General features: G+C 38.5%; 1 protein-coding gene across 2 annotated transcripts in view; it reads left to right on the top strand.

The window, feature by feature from the left end:
- The window catches only part of ASCC3 (activating signal cointegrator 1 complex subunit 3), a 417,235-nt gene that overhangs the window by 380,776 nt on the left and 19,645 nt on the right, over window positions 1-16,814 (top strand). For both annotated transcript variants that reach the window (XM_006118439.2, XM_075923934.1), the window contains exon 37: window positions 7,399-7,623. In XM_006118439.2, the coding sequence (XP_006118501.2) occupies window positions 7,399-7,623 (225 nt within the window). The remainder of the gene's footprint in view (window positions 1-7,398; window positions 7,624-16,814) is intronic.

Genomic DNA, 16,814 nt, shown 5'->3' with positions numbered 1-16,814 from the left:
GGATAAAATTCCACCAACTGAGGGGCAGAGGCAGCCCAGAGGCAAGGCTCCATTCATGAGTGCATCAAATCTGTTCTATTGTTGGCCGGTCCAACAGGAATAGACCAAATGTCAAATTATCTCTACGGCTGATTTGGGGAAGTACCGAAGAAGAAAAAATAAATGTATACCCCCCCAATCAGAAACAATTAAGAGAATAAAAAGATACCATCATGATTAAAGAGTAAAAGAGGCAGTTAGAAGCAAAGAGGTCTCATTTAAAAATTGGAAATCTAGTGCTAGCAATGAAAATAGAAAGGAGCAGAAACTTTGGCAAGTTGAGTGCAAAAGTTTAATATTTCAGTCCAACAAAGAATTTGAAGAGCAACTTCAGAACACCAAAGTACTAAAAAAAAAATGTAAGTGCATCAGAAGCAGAAATCCTGCCAAGCAATCAGCAGAGCCATTGGTCAATCATGGAAGGCAAAGCTGTTGTGGAGAAGATAGATGAATTCTTTGCAACATATTTCACTGCAGAAGATGAGGGAGGCTGCCATATCTGAGTCACTCTTTTTAGGTAACAAATCTAAGGAACTGTCACAGATGTGAGGTGTCTTAATAGAGGAGGTTTTGGATCAAATTGATATATTAAATAGCACCAAGTTTCTAGGACCCGATGCAATCCACTTGAGAGTTCTGCTAGAGCTGCAATATGAAATTGCAGAACTAACTACTTGTTGTGGTATGTAACCTGCCTTGGAGTTTTAGAAAGTCTTTGATAAGGTCTCACACCAAACGCTCTTAAGCAAAGTAAGCTGTCAAAGGTCCTCTCATAGATCAGTAACTAGTTAAAAAGATAGAAAACAAAGAGTAAGAATAAATGGTTAGCTTTTAAAATGGAGAGAGGTAAACAAGAGTCCCCCTGAGAATTAGTACTGGAACCAATACTGTTCAACATATTCATAAATAATCTGGAAAAAGAATTGAGTGGGGAGGTGTCAGAGTTTACAGATGATATTAAATTACTCAAGATAGTTAAGTTCACAGCTTGATAGTTCCAAAGGGATGTCACAAAATTGGGTAATTGGGCAACAAAATGGCAGATGAAATTCATTGTTAAGTGCAAAGTACTGCATGTTCTACCAGCTATACATACAAAGCGATGGGGTCTAAATTGGCTGTTAAAGTTCAAGAAAAAACATTTTGGTGTCATCATGGATATCTGGATAAAAATGCCTGCTTAGTGTGCAGCACCAGCCAGAAAAGTTAACAGAACATTATAACCATTAGGAAAGGGATAGATAACAGAAAACATCATAATACCATAATATAAATGTATGGTGCTCCCAGATGTTGAATACTGCATATAGTTCTGGTCACCTCATCTCAAAAAGGTGTATTAATTGGGAAAATTACAGACGAAAACAACAAAACTTATTAGGACTATAGAACAGCTTGCATATGAGGAGAGACTAAGACAACAGGACTTGCAAAAGGGAAAGCTAAGGTGTAATATGATAAGAGGTCTATAAAATCATGAATGGTATGAGGAAAGTGGATAAGGAAGTGTTATTCATTCCAACACAACACAGGAGCCAGGGGTCATCCAATTAAGTTAATAGGCAGCAGGATTACAACAAAGAAAAGGAAATATTATATCATGCAGTGTTCAATGAATCTGTGGAACTCATTGCCGGAGGAAGCTGTGAAGGTCAAAAGTATAATTGGATTTTAAAAAGAGTTAGGGTAAGTTCATGGAGGATAGATCCATCAATGACTATTAGACAAGATGGTCAGGGATGCAATTGTGTGCTCAGAGTGTCCATAAACCTCTGACTACCAGGAGCTGGTACTGGGCAACAAAGAATGGGTCACTTGAAAATTGCCCTCTTCTGCTTGCTCCCTCTGAAGCATCTGCATCAGCCACCATTGGAAGACAGGATACTGAGCTATATGGACCATTGATTTGACCCATTATGGCTGTTCGAATGTTATTTAATTAGCTCCAGTATGCTAATGAAGATATTGTGATTGACATGTGACATGAAAAAATTTCCCATCATGTTTTATTAATAGAATTGAGTCCTTTTTAATTGATTATAAAAATTGAATATTGGAAAATTCATGGCAATCAATAGTTATAGATAGAAGATTTTGTTTCTTTCTGTGTCAATATTTTTAAAAATATTAAAGATATGTAATATTTGTGTTTACATGATCAATCCAAAAAAAAAAACTAATTCAGTTGGTCAATTTCATGGTACTTACAGATATACTAATTCTTTAAAAAATAATAAAGACTACTGCTTCAGTCAAGGAATGTGAGAAACTAGCAGTGTTTAGATCTTCACTGCTACAAATTAATCAACTGCTACTTAAAGTCTAGGATTCATTAACTTTTTAGGTTTTACTGTTCCCATGACTGAACTTAAATAAAAACATAAAGCTTCTTTTAATTCCTCATATTGTTCCTACAATTGTGTATATTGTATAAGGTTCCTTTCATCTCTTATTTAAATGTAGAAGGCAGCTTGTGCAGCTGCTTAAAAATAAAAATATTTAATTTCACAGAAGATGTACTAGCAGTACAAATCCACATTTCATCATTTATTTTATAATCAATGATTTAGGAAAAATATATTAGTGTTTCTAGTGAGCTGAAGAATGTGAAATAATAAATACTAAGTCTGATACTTATTATCAGAGTATCTGCCATAAAACTCCTTATGGCTGCTCAAAAGCATATAGATACTATAGTATTTTTGTAGGATCTGGTCTAATCTGGTAGCAAATGCTTGCAGGATCAGACCCTGAGTTGGGTACATCCTGAGACTTTGATTTAAATGGGCTTTTGGTCAGGCCTTGAATAATTGTACAGCTATGTAAAGATGAACTGCGAAGCTCTCTGGCCCCTTAATGTTGATTTTCAAGACATCTTGGAACTCTGGCGAAGTTTTAGAGAACTGGAAGAAAGCTAATGTTTTTCTAATATTTTCTAATATTTTAAATGTAAGCAGCATTGCTCATGTAATTATAGGTTTGGCAGCCTGATATTGATTTTTGGCAAAATAATTGTATGGCTGATAGGGAACTCAGTTAATAAAGAATTAAAGGAGGGTGATGTAATTAAAGCCAATGAAAATGGGTTTATGGAAAATAGTGTTGATCAAAATAACTTAATATCTTTTTTATCAGATTACAAGTTTAGTTGATGAAGGTAATTGTGTTGACACAATACATTTAGAATTTTTGTAAGCCATTCACTTAGTAGCTCATAAAATTTTGATTAAGAATCTAGTTTGAAACAAAATCAACATAACACATATCGATGTATTAAAAACTGTCTAAGAGGTCTCAAAACATAGTTGAAAATGGGGAATCATCATTAAATGGATATGTTTCAAATGAGGTCCCCTGTGCTGTGATATGCTATTTAACAAAGTGTCTCAATGACCTGAAATAAAAGATAAAATCATTGCCAATCAAGTGTGCAGAAGCCACAAAGATTGGAGAAGCGATGACTAATGAAAAGAACATATCACTAGTACAGAGTAATACAGATCACTTTGTAAACTGGGCAATAGCGAGCAATGTGCTTTTCAGTACAGCCAAATGTAAGGTCATACAGGTAGGGAACAAAATGAAGGCAATACTTACTGGATTAATCACTTGATAGTGGGGAGCAGTGACTGTGAAAAAGACTGGGGGATCTTGGTTGATAATCAGCTGGTCGTGAACTCCCAGTTTAATATTGTGGCCAAAAAGACTAATGGGATCTTTGAGTATATAACCAAGGGAATCTTGAGTAACAAGGTTCTGTTTACCTCTGTATTTGGCACTACCTAGACCATTAATGGAATACTAGTATTCATTTTGGATGTTGAGTTTTTCAATATTATTTCTGAGCTGTGGAGAGGATTCAGAGAAGAGCCACAAGAAAGATTAAAGGATTGGAAAATATGCCTTATAGTGGGGAATTCACAGAGATCGATCTTTAACCAGAGAGAAAGTTAAGGAGTGATTTGATTAGATTATCGCGGTCGTTGAGCATAACATAGCTGTGCAATGTGCAGTTTCAGATGTGACATTTCTCAGTGGTGAGAACAAGTTGCTATTTGTAATCCCTCAGAAGCAAATGTGGACTTGAGAGAACCAGGCTCAATCACAGAAGCAATTTAGGGGAGGGGTTTAGAGAGGAAGTGTGGAAATAGCCTGAAGCTGGTGGTGATGCCAGGTGTGTTTCTGATGTGAGCCTGGGGCTTATGGGTTCAAGGAGCAGTTAGGAGATCCCGGGCCATTCTGGGTAAAAGGTCTTCTCTGCCTTTTTTAATTGTTCCATCCCTTCTGTATTGTATTTTCAAGCCCTGATCCATGCTGTCCCTTCAGCTCCAACCACACTTTCTTGAATCCATCTGGTCCTGCCACCTTCTTGTCTCCCCGTATCTCCTCTGGCCACCTTAACCTCTTGGTTGATTCCTTGTGAACAGTAAGAGCAAAGCAGAAGAGGGAAGCAGTTTAGCTGCTTGAAATTCTTTTCCACAGTCGTCTCGGGCTAGAAGAAGATATGGTGGGTGAATCCAATAATGCTCCAGCAGAGAAGAGTGACGGGGCTATGAATGCATAATAGTCAAATGCTGATTATCATCCAAGCATTTTATGCTTTTAATAGATGTTCATGTAGATAAAGATTATATAGCATGTGGGCTGTCAGCTACAATTGTACTGATTTAACACAACATCAGGGACAAACAAGGAAAGGAAGAAAATGTGTAGCAATGCTTTTTGGTCTAACTGCAAAATTTGTCCTAAGAAGTGTCATAACATTAAATTGTTATTCAACCTAATTCCAGGTCTGATTAATTATGTAACATTCAAATGAAATGCAATAAAATATATATTTTATACATTATTTGACATAGTTGAGTCTATAGCATTTGCAGAACAGATTGAGGTTTTTAATGAAAAGGGAAATGAAAATGGAGAATACCGAGTGAACAGCAGGACCCATTTGAGATGATTATGAAGGATGTTTCTTTATTCTCTCTTTTCTTGTGCTATCTGAAAACAGTATCAGAGAGGGTTACAAGCACAGTTCATCATAGGATTGTCAATCACTGTCATTTAACATTTGCAAGGGAAGATGTCTTTATTCAAGGACAGCTGGGCAAATCAGAGAAACAGATTTGCAGTTAGTAGTCTGTCCAGCCTACACTAAACAAACAAGGACAGGGCAGACATACCGGCCTCTCACATAAAAATATAATGGACTCTGCTGACCTTAGTGCCCTCCATTCAGCTTCATTCCCAGTTGCATAAAAGCTTCGCTACCCATTCTCAATTTCCTTTAATTACTTACATGATGCAGATAAGAAAATGAACCTCACTTGCTTACAGTCAGCAGTTGCATACAGGAAATAAAGTAGGCAAGTTGTTTGAAATAAGAGGACTGTTTTGGAAGTAAATAAAACACATTCTACTGGGTAAAACTAGTGAAAGTGTATTTTCAGGAATACTAGTAGATATGAAGTCGCTCAGCTGCTCCTGCTCCTGTCTCCTGCTGCTGCTTGAAACAGCAAGGCAAAACAAAGTAAAAAATCTCCTTGGTAAATATTCTTTAAAATATCTTTGAAGGGGATGTGAGCTAAATAAAAGAGCAGAGCAAGCATGCAACATTCTATAGGGCTTAAAAAGATTGTGACTTAGGTGAATAAATGACCGCCGTTTTCACAAGAGATCTGGCAGAGACATCAAGGATTAAGCAGCAGTTGTCTTTAGCCAGTCTTCATTTTTAATCTGCTCTCAAAGTATGAAATAAATTGAGACAGTTTTTATTTCTATTTGTTCCTAAACTTTCTAGACTGAGTCATTCCTTCACATTTATGTTACAATATGCAAGGGCAATGTAACTGGAAAATAATGTTTGTGGTGTTTATAATTAAACTAACAGAAGAACTTATATCAAAGAAGTGCCAACGTTGTACTATAAATTGGGACATAAATCAGATATTGAGATACTATGAATTATGATAGTTCCTCAAGATGTGCTAAAAAGAGCATTGTTTTCTGTATATCACTCTGAATTATTTACTGTTGTGAACATTTAATTAATACGGATATGCAGGAAGTCTGACTGGATACTACAGACCAAAACCCATAGTATCAAACTGTAGTGCAAGATAGATACAAAACCCTGAATATTTTATCTTTTAACAGTCTCTTTGCTCAATCCACAGTAATGAAGGAGTTCTCCTTTTATAGCAGCCTTGTCTTTCAGACTATCAAAATGTTCATTGACAAATTGGTAAAAGCAATTTGTTTACTTTAATTATAGGTCCAAAAGACATCATGTGTTGAAATTTTGCAAATGAAATCATACTTTTAGGAAATTATGAAATCCTTCTCACACTAAGCTAAGGTGTAGTAGACACTTAGTGCATGAGAAAAGTGAGGAAAAGGAATTCCTCTCAATTCAGGGTTAGAGAACTAAAGTAGAGCCACTCAGTGGCCAGAACTGCAGTATGGAGGCTGCAATATTCCTCCTACTATTGAATTCCCAGTCCACAGAGGGTTGTTTATTAGTGCAGTACAAGATTCACGAGTTTTGCCCTAGTTGCTGGCCCAGCCTGTCCCTGTGTCATCCCCAAAACCTTGCATGTGAACACACAGGGAACTCCTGTTGTTACTCAGGTCTTCTGTGCAAATTCTAAAAAGCCCTCGGCTGCACAGGCATCAGTTGCAAAGAATAGCTAACGTGTGTGCCCCTCTGCAAGGCAGAGAAGGAGGCTAGTATTTAGCCCTCAATAATTAGTTTTAATATACTTTCAGAGTGTAATACTCTGTTGCTTGGATAGTATACGTTTATAATATTTAAAATAAGCAAAATAGATGTATTTTATTTCAACCCTACTATGTGTCTTGAATGTGTAAAGAAAAGGAGAAAAAAAATAGGTATTAGCTAAAAACAGAAATTGTGTAAATTATTGACTGCTTGCTCAAAGTCTAAGATTCAATTCATTATATCACTTTATGGGCCATTTCAGGTGATAGACCTCTAATGGGTCTACCTCAAATACTCAGTTTCAGTACTTACTATCAAATCTTCACTATTGTGTTCTAACATACAAATGAGATATAGCAAGAGTATTTCAAACGCTTTAATGGTTTTTGAGTATTTTAACAAATTACTGTTTTTCTTAGAAGCATCTGTGGTTTGGATAACTGAGTAAGCAAAGTAATGTTTAAACATCACTGACTAAAATGGTTGCTTTTAGCAAAATCTCAGCAGTGTTCTCTGATTTCCATCTAGTTTATTGTAAATGTCCTAAAAAGGACTCTGCAAAAAATCCTGCTTAATCACAATTGCTTTCTTGCTTTTATGCACTAAAAGCTTGTTTTCCCTCCTTTTAATTTTTTGTTAAGGATGCTGAAGAGTATGCAGATCTTCCAGTGAGACACAATGAAGATCAGATGAACAGTGACCTGGCAAAACATCTCCCCATTGAAGTCAACCCTCATTCATTTGACAGTTCACACACAAAAACGCATCTTCTGCTGCAAGCCTATTTTAGTCGTGCCATGCTGCCTTGCCCAGATTATGCTACTGATACCAAGACAGTGTTGGACCAATCTATAAGAATATGTCAGGTACAGTAACCCATTTAATTATCTTATCTACTGGTTTACTCTTTTGCACTAATGTGTTGTAATATTTTTGGTCCAGGAAAAATCCACATTGTTTTCTGGAGAAGTATTGCCAATGTAGTGAGGACTGGAACCACCTAAGACAGACACAAATTTATTTAGAAAGTGCCCACATTATTACAGAACATAATGTAAATAAAGACAAGGGGGTTGAGCCGGCACAAGGCGTGCAGTGGAACAGGGGTGGAAAGAGGCAACAGAGGTGTGGGAACGTGCAGAAAGCGATGGAGTGAGGCAGGACCTGGAACAGAGTGGAAATTGAGCACCCTTGGGCAAGGAGGAAGCCAGTGCCTGTGACAGAGTATCCCCATTGTACTATCTGAAACTAGTCTGCAGTTCACTACAGGTGAATGGGCTTTGGAAAGCCTATCCTTTCGCTGAGAGATGCGCTCCCTTGCAGGCCCAACTTTTATGGGCAATTGTTATTTTGTTGTATATTTATCAACAATCTTTCAGAGGACCCAAAAGTGCTCTAGATACCTCAAAGCTGAAATAAAACTTTCCTTAAAATGTTAACAATTTAATTTTAGATGTGCTTTTCAGTTGCTTTATTTCCCAGTTCTCACCTACCACAGGGCTAGAAAAGCAAACTATCACTATCCAAACTGTGATTTTGTCCAGATTTGTGAACAGAAAGTCCATACACACCAGGTATTCTGATTTAACCCTAAATAATACCTATAACATACATAACTGCCCCTGTCAAAGATATTTTAGAGCACCAATCTAAATCTGAAATAGTCACTGCAACTTCTAAAAGGAATATTTACACAGTTCTGGAAAGGAAGTTAAATGCAGCTGTAATTTGAAGCAAAAAATAGTCCAGCTTCTACCTGCTGCTGTTAGAGAGGAATAGTATTGTGGTTTAAAGTACTGGCCTGAGTCTCAGGAGATTGATTCCGTTCTTGTGTAGCCCTGGGCAAACCTCTTGATCAGTCTCTGCCTCAGTTCCCCATCTGTGAAATATAGGGATAGCAATACTTCCCTTGTCTTGTCTACTTAGATTATAATATCTTGAGGGTGGTCTTACTATCTGTAGGTACATCACCTAGCATAAGAAGGTCCAGATCTTTAATAGTGCTTTTATGTACTGTTGTAATTCATATAAATAGTAAGAGTCATTTTACTGGCTGTGCCAAACTGCCAGTCTGTAGAACCAGTGCATGAGAGCGATCACATGGCAATACTCCTCCCAAAGAGTGTGCTATTGTCTGCTAGGAAGCACAGCATTGCCCAGAGGCTGGAGTGAATCTCAGGCCTTGGCCTAGGAAAATACACCACCTGTTAGGGGCAGCACCACTTGTAATATAATAATTGAACCGGGTGAATTTGAGATTAAGAATAAGAGGAATATGGAAATCATATCACAGATATTTTTTATTTTTGAAGCCAGAAACTTGCCAAACACATTGAAAGGAACTCTACCTGTGTTTCTAATTACTAAAATGAAAGTGATAAAGATTCGTTTTAAATAGAAATTATTTTTTTAAATTTTGATTATGAATGGAGTTCATATGATAGATAGTTAGGTCCAAATTTTCATTTCAGTTTCACATAAAGCAGCTAACTCATTTACACAATATTTTATCATTGCAGAGGGTTTTACTTACATAGCAAAAGTTGAAAAAGAAAATGAACTTATGAACTTTTTAGTTATATTTACTACAAATATTTGTACTAATGTGCTAATCCATATGGCAAGGTAGTGATTTATAAAAATTGTTGTCACTTTTTTAAAAAGTGACATATTCAGGAGTTGCATTAAACAGAAGAAAAAGTTCCCAAATAATCATATTACTGTACAGAACTTGTTTGTTCCTTTGTCTTCTACCTGTAGATATTGATGTATGCATAGCTATATGAGCAGGAAAGAAAATTGCTTCTAAAAAAAAGAGGGAGGAAAAACATTTTTGTATTTTGAAACTGTCACATGGTTTATGTCTCTTGAGAGACTATTTGCTTCCTCATATTAGTCACGCTTTCCAAACAAAGGTTAAAGTTCCTAAAGCTTAAACAGTAGACAGGGTTACACGTTCCATACTGGTTGTTACTTTCTTCATAGCACTGACCTGTTGATGAACTCTACGTCAACAGAGGTGGGGGGAAAAATCTTAGTTGTGAGAAAGGAACTGATTGTAGAAGAGTGTGTGTGTGTGTGTGTGTGTGTGTGTGTGTGTGTGTGTGTGTGTGTGTGTAAGTAAAACCATTGGAAGAGGTGGAATGACATCAAGAGTCAAAATGCGCAGACTCAGATATTGCTGTGACTCAGTTTTTTTCCTAGAAGCTTTCTTCTTGTGTTTAAAACACTAAGCTTCTATTTATTTACTTATTTTTAAAATGTCTCTAGCTGTTAAATGTGTGCAGATAACTTCAAGATGTGAACCAAATGTAAGCCTGACATTGGGCATATCAAAGGTGGGCTCCACACAGGAGCCAAGGCAGCAGCTCTGGAGAGGAATTTCAAATGCTTATGCCTCAACAGAGAGGCCCTGGGCCCCTTGCGGAATGGAAGATTCCTACTTTTCACCTCTTTACCCTCCAGGTTCCCACATATTCCTCACTCATCTCATCATTCTTTCTGCTTCTGAGTCTACCACTTAGTTCTTAGGCCTAGTGTACACTACCCCCCTGAGCGATGTAAGTTACATTGGTTTCACACAGTGTCCACACTGCACTATGTCGGCAGCATGTCTACCAATGGAGATGGATGGGGTCAAAGGAAGCAGTTGCCCTGGGGCCCAGTGATTCAAAAGGGCCCCGAGCTCTTGGCAACCCTTAGGGCTGCCAGGGGAAATGGGAGTTCCATGTGGCACACTCCAGGCAGCACTGAGGGCTAGCCAAGGGGTACGCCACAGTCCAGGCAGAGCTGAGCCCTTCCCCATATCCCACCTCTACCAGGAGCATGAAACTGCCCCTCTCCCACATTGCCTAGGAGCCCAACAACGCTGTCGGCTCCCATGGTCAGCTGCAGAGTGGCTCCCACCAACGTAGTAGTTTCTGTCTCCCACTGAGGTGGATTAATTATGTCAACAGGAGAGCATGTTCCCATCAACATAGTGTGTCTTCACCAGGTACATTACATTTAGCTCTGTGCTGAGAAGATCTGATGATGAGTGAGGTAGGTCCTCTGAAAATTTATTGAGCCAAATTTGGAGATTAAATTCACCAGTTCATTTCATTTAAAGGATCAAAGGGGGAAGCTTAATTGTGACTAAGTTCTAATCTCTATACATTTACAGGCAGTCCCCGGGTTACGCGGATCCGACTTATGTTGGATCCATACTTACGAACGGGGCTTTTCTCGCCCCGGAGGAGGTGGGCGGCAGGACCGCCCAGACGCGCCGCGGTCCCGCCGCCTGCGTCCTCCGGGGCGAGAAAAGCTGCTCCGCGTCTCCCTGGTCTGCTGGGGCGGGGGGAGGGCCCCCAGCAGACCAGGGAGACGGGGGGCCCTCCCAGCAGACCAGGGAGACACGGAGCAAAGCCGCGGAGGACCCGGGCGGCAGGACCGCGGCGCATCTCGGTCCCGCCGCCCGCGTCTCCCTGGTCTGCTGGGGGGGGGGGGGCGCAGCTAGTGTGCCCCCCGCCCACCCAGCAGACTAGGCTTTTCTCGGGGACACCTTCCTGTAGTCAGTCGCTGGTCAGTTTCAGCAGCGGCTGAATCTGGACGCCAGTTCCGACTTACATACAAATTCAACTTAAGAACAAACCTACAGTCCCTATCTTGTACGTAACCCGGGGACTGCCTGTACTGGTTATTTACTAATAGTAAATAACAGATTTTTTTTTCTGAAAAAAAAAGTCTAGATGGGGTTCTTTTAAAAAAAATAACCCTTTTTCGAAAGGACCCTCTAAATCTCATATTTTCAGGAATAAGGGTTCTTTCAAAAAAGGGGGGGTTTGAATGAACCCCATCTAGACTGCTTTTATTTTTTTTTTTTAATCTCTTCCAAAAAAAACAATCGGATGAGATTATGAAAATGAAGCGTGAGATTTGTAAATCAGCGCTTCATTTGCATTTTCAATTTCCCTCATGCATTCCTCTTTCGGAAGAGGGACGTAGTCTAGACACACCCTTAGAGACCAGTAAAGATTCATTTCCATCTTAAAATAACTTCTTTTTTTAATACTGAATCAGTGGTGAAACTTTAACCAATTCTTACAGGTACTGTCTACTGCAACCTGGGTCCGTGCCAGTTCTTTAAATAGCTCCCTGCTGTCTTTTGCTGCAGCTCAGCCAGCTCTTGCCAGAGCTGCACACCAGGGTGCACCCACTTTCTTTCCCCTTGGATTGAACGTCCTCTTATCTCTTTTAAACTTTAATTTCTGTTACAAAAGCCTCTATCAGAGTAAGCAATAGTAAATATGTTTCAATAAGCTTACTTTCATTTGGGCACTCGTCTAAAAACCTTTACTCTCCTAATCCAGAGTGCTTGCAATCTTTATCATAAAATTACTTTTCCAGAGCCAGAGATTTTCCCACCCCTTTAACTATCAAATGTCATTTAAAGAGCTTTACCCCCACATTACAGAACAATAAACTGATTCCAGCAGTCTCACTTCTGTCCCAACAAATACAATTGTTGCCAAAGAAAGGGCATTTCACTACAGCCTTTGGATAATTAACATAATTTAAACATGGGTTCAGTTCATTGTAACAAGGTTTTTGTTACAGTGAAATTTGTCATAAACATACTCGAGACTGGCAACTGGGCATATATTGTCCATTTCTATTTGCTGCACAAATCCAGGGAGTGTTGTTGTGTGGTCTGAATGACAGCTTTGGCAGCTTGGCAGTTAATGTCTTTGCAGTCATTTATCAGGTTTCAGGAATTTTCTGTATGAATGGTCCTGACCTACAGTTGAAAAGTAAGAAACAAGGATTAATGAAGTCACTTAGGGTGTATCTTGACTAGAGGGCTTTTTTTCCGAAAAATCTTCCACTGCACCTAGACTGCCGCCGCGTTCTTCGACATTAAATTGAAAGAACGTGGCGTTTTTTTCGACCATGGTAAACCTCATTTTACAGGAAGAACACCTTTTTTCAAAAGTGCTCTTTCAAAAAAAGGTGTTCTTGAATGCAAACAGGGCTTCTTCGAAAGAGAGCATCCAGACTCCACTTTTTCGAAAGAAGTGGTTGCAGTCTAGATGCTCTCTTTCAAAAGAGGCTTTTTTAAAAGATACTTTCGAAAAAGCCTCTTTTGAAAGAGGCTTGTAGTCTAGACGTAGCCTTACAGTGAGAGGAAGGATGGACTTATGCTTATTGTGTGGGACTTGAGCCTGAGAGATCTTGATTCAGTTTCCAGCACTGCCCCCAGACTTCTTGTTTGATCTTGAGTAAGTCATTTCATCTTTCTCTGCCTCAGTTCCCCAACTGTAAAAGGGGACTATTACTCCATTTTTCATACTCTGTCTTTTCTATTTAGATTGATCCTCACCCAAAGAGTGCAGTTTTTTGCTAAGTATAATGTAAAAAATCTAGCACAATAGTAATCAGTTTCAGCTGAAATCTCTCAACATTACCAAAGCACAAATTATTTTTAAATTATCTCTGCATGGTCATCTTAATTCCCATACTCCACTACCATCCTGTCTCACTAAAAGAGGACATAAGATTCTATGGAATGGTGCTGACCATGCCAACAGCTGCATAACTAATTGATATTTCTTCAGAGAGACAAGGGTGAGAGTGGTATCTCCCACTGGACCGACTTCTGTTGTGCCTGCCAGATCCTGATAAAGAGCTCTGTGTAATCTCATAAGCTTCTCTCACACAAAGGGAAGTTGGTCCAATATATTCTTGCACCCACTTTGTCACTCTAATATCCTGCAACACCAATATGACTACAACTGCACAGGCTTCAACAAAGTATGATATTATTTTCAGTCTTGTGAGGAAGACAATTATAGTCAAAGATAAAACTGCTGTTTATTTTTAACTGAATTATTCATCTAATGTTTTGATATTGCAGTAGTAATGCTTATTATTTTAAAAGCAATGCCCCATCTTTGTTCCTCTCCCTGATTTAAGAATATGTGAAATAGAATAAATCTAATCTCTTTCTTGTTTCTCTTTTCAAGCCCTATACTTTCTGGCTGTGTATTTAGCGATCAGCTCTTAGTCTCCTATTCTGAAACTACCTACTATATTTGTATTAATTGTAATGGATAATTGAGATAGTAATAATATCCATTTCACATTCAGCAGGGCAGTCACTTTCACTGAGAAATAATATGACAGCGGCTGGCTTTGCATTTGAAATGGCTACGAGACTCCACTTGTAGTATAATCGTTGATAAAACCTTTTAGTATTTCCAGGGAATAGGACTGCCATGGAGTTCAGCCTTAACCTTTGAAGAGTGTTTGCCTATAGATGTGTTAAGCACATCTCAGTAGGATACCTGTACATTGAGAGAAGACAGAAGAGAAGTCGGGTTTAGAACTGTAGACAGAAGTACAATTTGCAGTGAGAAATGTGCACATCCTTTAACTGAGTAACCAGGGGATTGTAGTGCCATAATCCTGACTATTCACAACTGGTTTGTTATCCCTGTGCTATGTCATGTCCAGACTTAGAGTATTAGGTCTTCAGAGCAGAGACCAAAACTCCTGGTTAGCACACTCTTTGGGGTACTGTAAAGTAATGAATAATAATGAGCTTATGCTAATTAAATTGGGTCTTTTGCATTAGCTGCCTTTCAGAAGGCACCTGAAAATGTGACAGAAATAAGTTAAATTTAACATATACACGAAAATCTTATGATTGATGGGACTGACTGATGTGCTCTTAGATGGGACTGTGTCCAGCACTCCTCAGCTAGAAGATAGTTTGCTTCCATACCAGCACATTTGTGACCAGCAAAGGTGCCTGACCTATAGTCCTGCACATATGATAGTGAGTGTGTAACCTCCACTTTGAAGCTTGCTTCCCCCATCGCTTTTGTCATTAATAGCCCTACTTTCAGAGCATGTTCCAAAGTCCACTTGTTTTCTCTAGCTGTCAAAAGTAGGAAGGCTCTGATGGGAGATCTTAAAGACCTTAAGTATGTTTATAGCTGCTGTGTTAGTTCTGGTTGCTGTAGATAATGTGATTAATGGATTAAGGGAGACAGCTACAGGAGTTGTCCATTTTATGGGTGTAAACTTAAGAATTGTTGAGAAGTGCCTGGAGTAAAGGACAGCTGCTCCATTTTAATGGATGTGTATATTAACTAAAAATAAACAGGGAGTCTTTGAAGGAGGGAAAAGGGGGAGAAAAGCTAAATAAATCTTAAAGTATAGACCCAGCTTCTGAAATACATTCTTTTTGACGGTACGTATGCTGTGTATGAATGTGTGTGCCATGCCAATGATGATAGCTGCAGTCAGTCACAATTGTAATACTAGCTGCTTCCACATTTGGACTGATATTATCCTAGCTCAGAAGAGCAGAAGCAACAGAGTAATCAAAACCCTTCACCTAGAATGTGTGCTGCACGGATAGTGTTCATTTACAGATAATAAACACAGATACATAGTGTTGTAGTGGAGTATCTATACATACTAGATATTCAGGGGAACTTATATGCCAGCTGCCTTTACAGAGGCAATTTATTTTGCAGACCTATGATCTTTTTTTTACTTGATTTTTTTTGGCACACCATAGATAAACTTGTAAACTATTATGTGGCAGCACTTGGTGACAGTTTAATGATGACATGGTGCTGCTTATGTACAATCCCTCCCCCACCCATGACAAACCTTTTCCCAGTTGGGGCTGGAGGAAATGACTAATGCTTAACCCATTTGTGTGATCAATTCACTTAAGCAGCTACTGTGAAATGTTAATCACAACTTTAATTTGTACTGCATTAGCATTTTGATTAACTTGTAGGCTTGCTAGCACACTTGAAGCACTTTTACTCATAGTTACTGCTCGGAAATGACTTTTTGATTAATTAAGTTTGTTAGACAGCAGCTGAGCTTCCTGAATGCTAACCTTATGGGGCTAAAAGTTCAGGAGAAAGTTACTGTGAGCAACTGCTGCTGTTGAAAAGAAATTCTTATAAATGCACTTAAAATATTTTAATTATTGACAAAATATTGTATTATTACTTGGGAATTGGCCTTAACCTTTAAAAGGGGCATATTGATCTTGAAAAACAATGACTGTATTTTTTGGTGCATTTGGTAGACTGACATAAGCTTTGAAACTGAATATAATGGTATCTTTAAGAACTTGGAGCTTGTTTATATTGGTGAGAGTGGGTTTTCGTTTCCATGGGAATTTCTCAAAAATACTTATTGTGCTGTTGGCTTGATGAGCATAGTACAATATATCAATTTATAAGTTAATAACAATTTAAGAATACAGTGGATTTCTGGAACTTAATGTATTTTGGACTGGTTGGATAAAATACTGTAATGTTCATGTTGCTGGTATCACCGTTCAGGGCTGGCTTGTCCCTGGAAAACTTTAAAGCAAAAACCAGTAAGAAACTTAGAATTGTGCTTTCTCGCATACATTCTGATCACATGGATATTATTACAATAGACACTGAGGGACAAACAAAAAGAGGGTCTTAAAAAGCATTTAGGAACATTCTAGTTTGCATGCCTCAGTGAAACCTTCAAGGAGGTGAGAGATAGAGAAGAGCATGTGTAGTATTGGATGGCAATGCAGATGGAAGAGGGACTGGAAGCAAAAATGTGTAGAGAGGGGTTACAGAAAACAATACAAGAGTGCTTCCTGCTCTACTAACTACATTCCTGTTAACTGCAAACAAAGTAAGCTATCTTTTCCTCTGGGGATACAGCTATACAAGTCTGCTTCATCACATTTGAAAAAAATGTTTTTTACATTTGCAGAGCAAAAGTAATTCATTTTTTCCCCAAAAAGTCATCTTCCTAAACCTGGTACTCTGAAGTACAGCTGTCTGGAAAAAAAGGGAATCCCTTTTGCATGAAAATCTCTCTTTCATGGTTGAGAGAGTTTTTTGTCCTGAAGCTAAGCAAAATACGAAAAACATGAACATTTTCAGGAGACTTGAAATAGATATTTTTTTTAACTTCCAGGGAAGGCTTTTATTCATTTCAAAGAAGCCTTCTAGATCATTTGCTGAGAAGCAGAAATCCCACCACTCTGCCTCCCTGTCAG

This window comes from Pelodiscus sinensis, chromosome 3 (assembly GCF_049634645.1).
Source record: "Pelodiscus sinensis isolate JC-2024 chromosome 3, ASM4963464v1, whole genome shotgun sequence".
NCBI classification, from domain to species: Eukaryota; Metazoa; Chordata; order Testudines; family Trionychidae; genus Pelodiscus; species Pelodiscus sinensis.
Note: the sequence above shows the minus strand (reverse complement) of the source record. Positions and strands in the feature narration are given on the sequence as shown.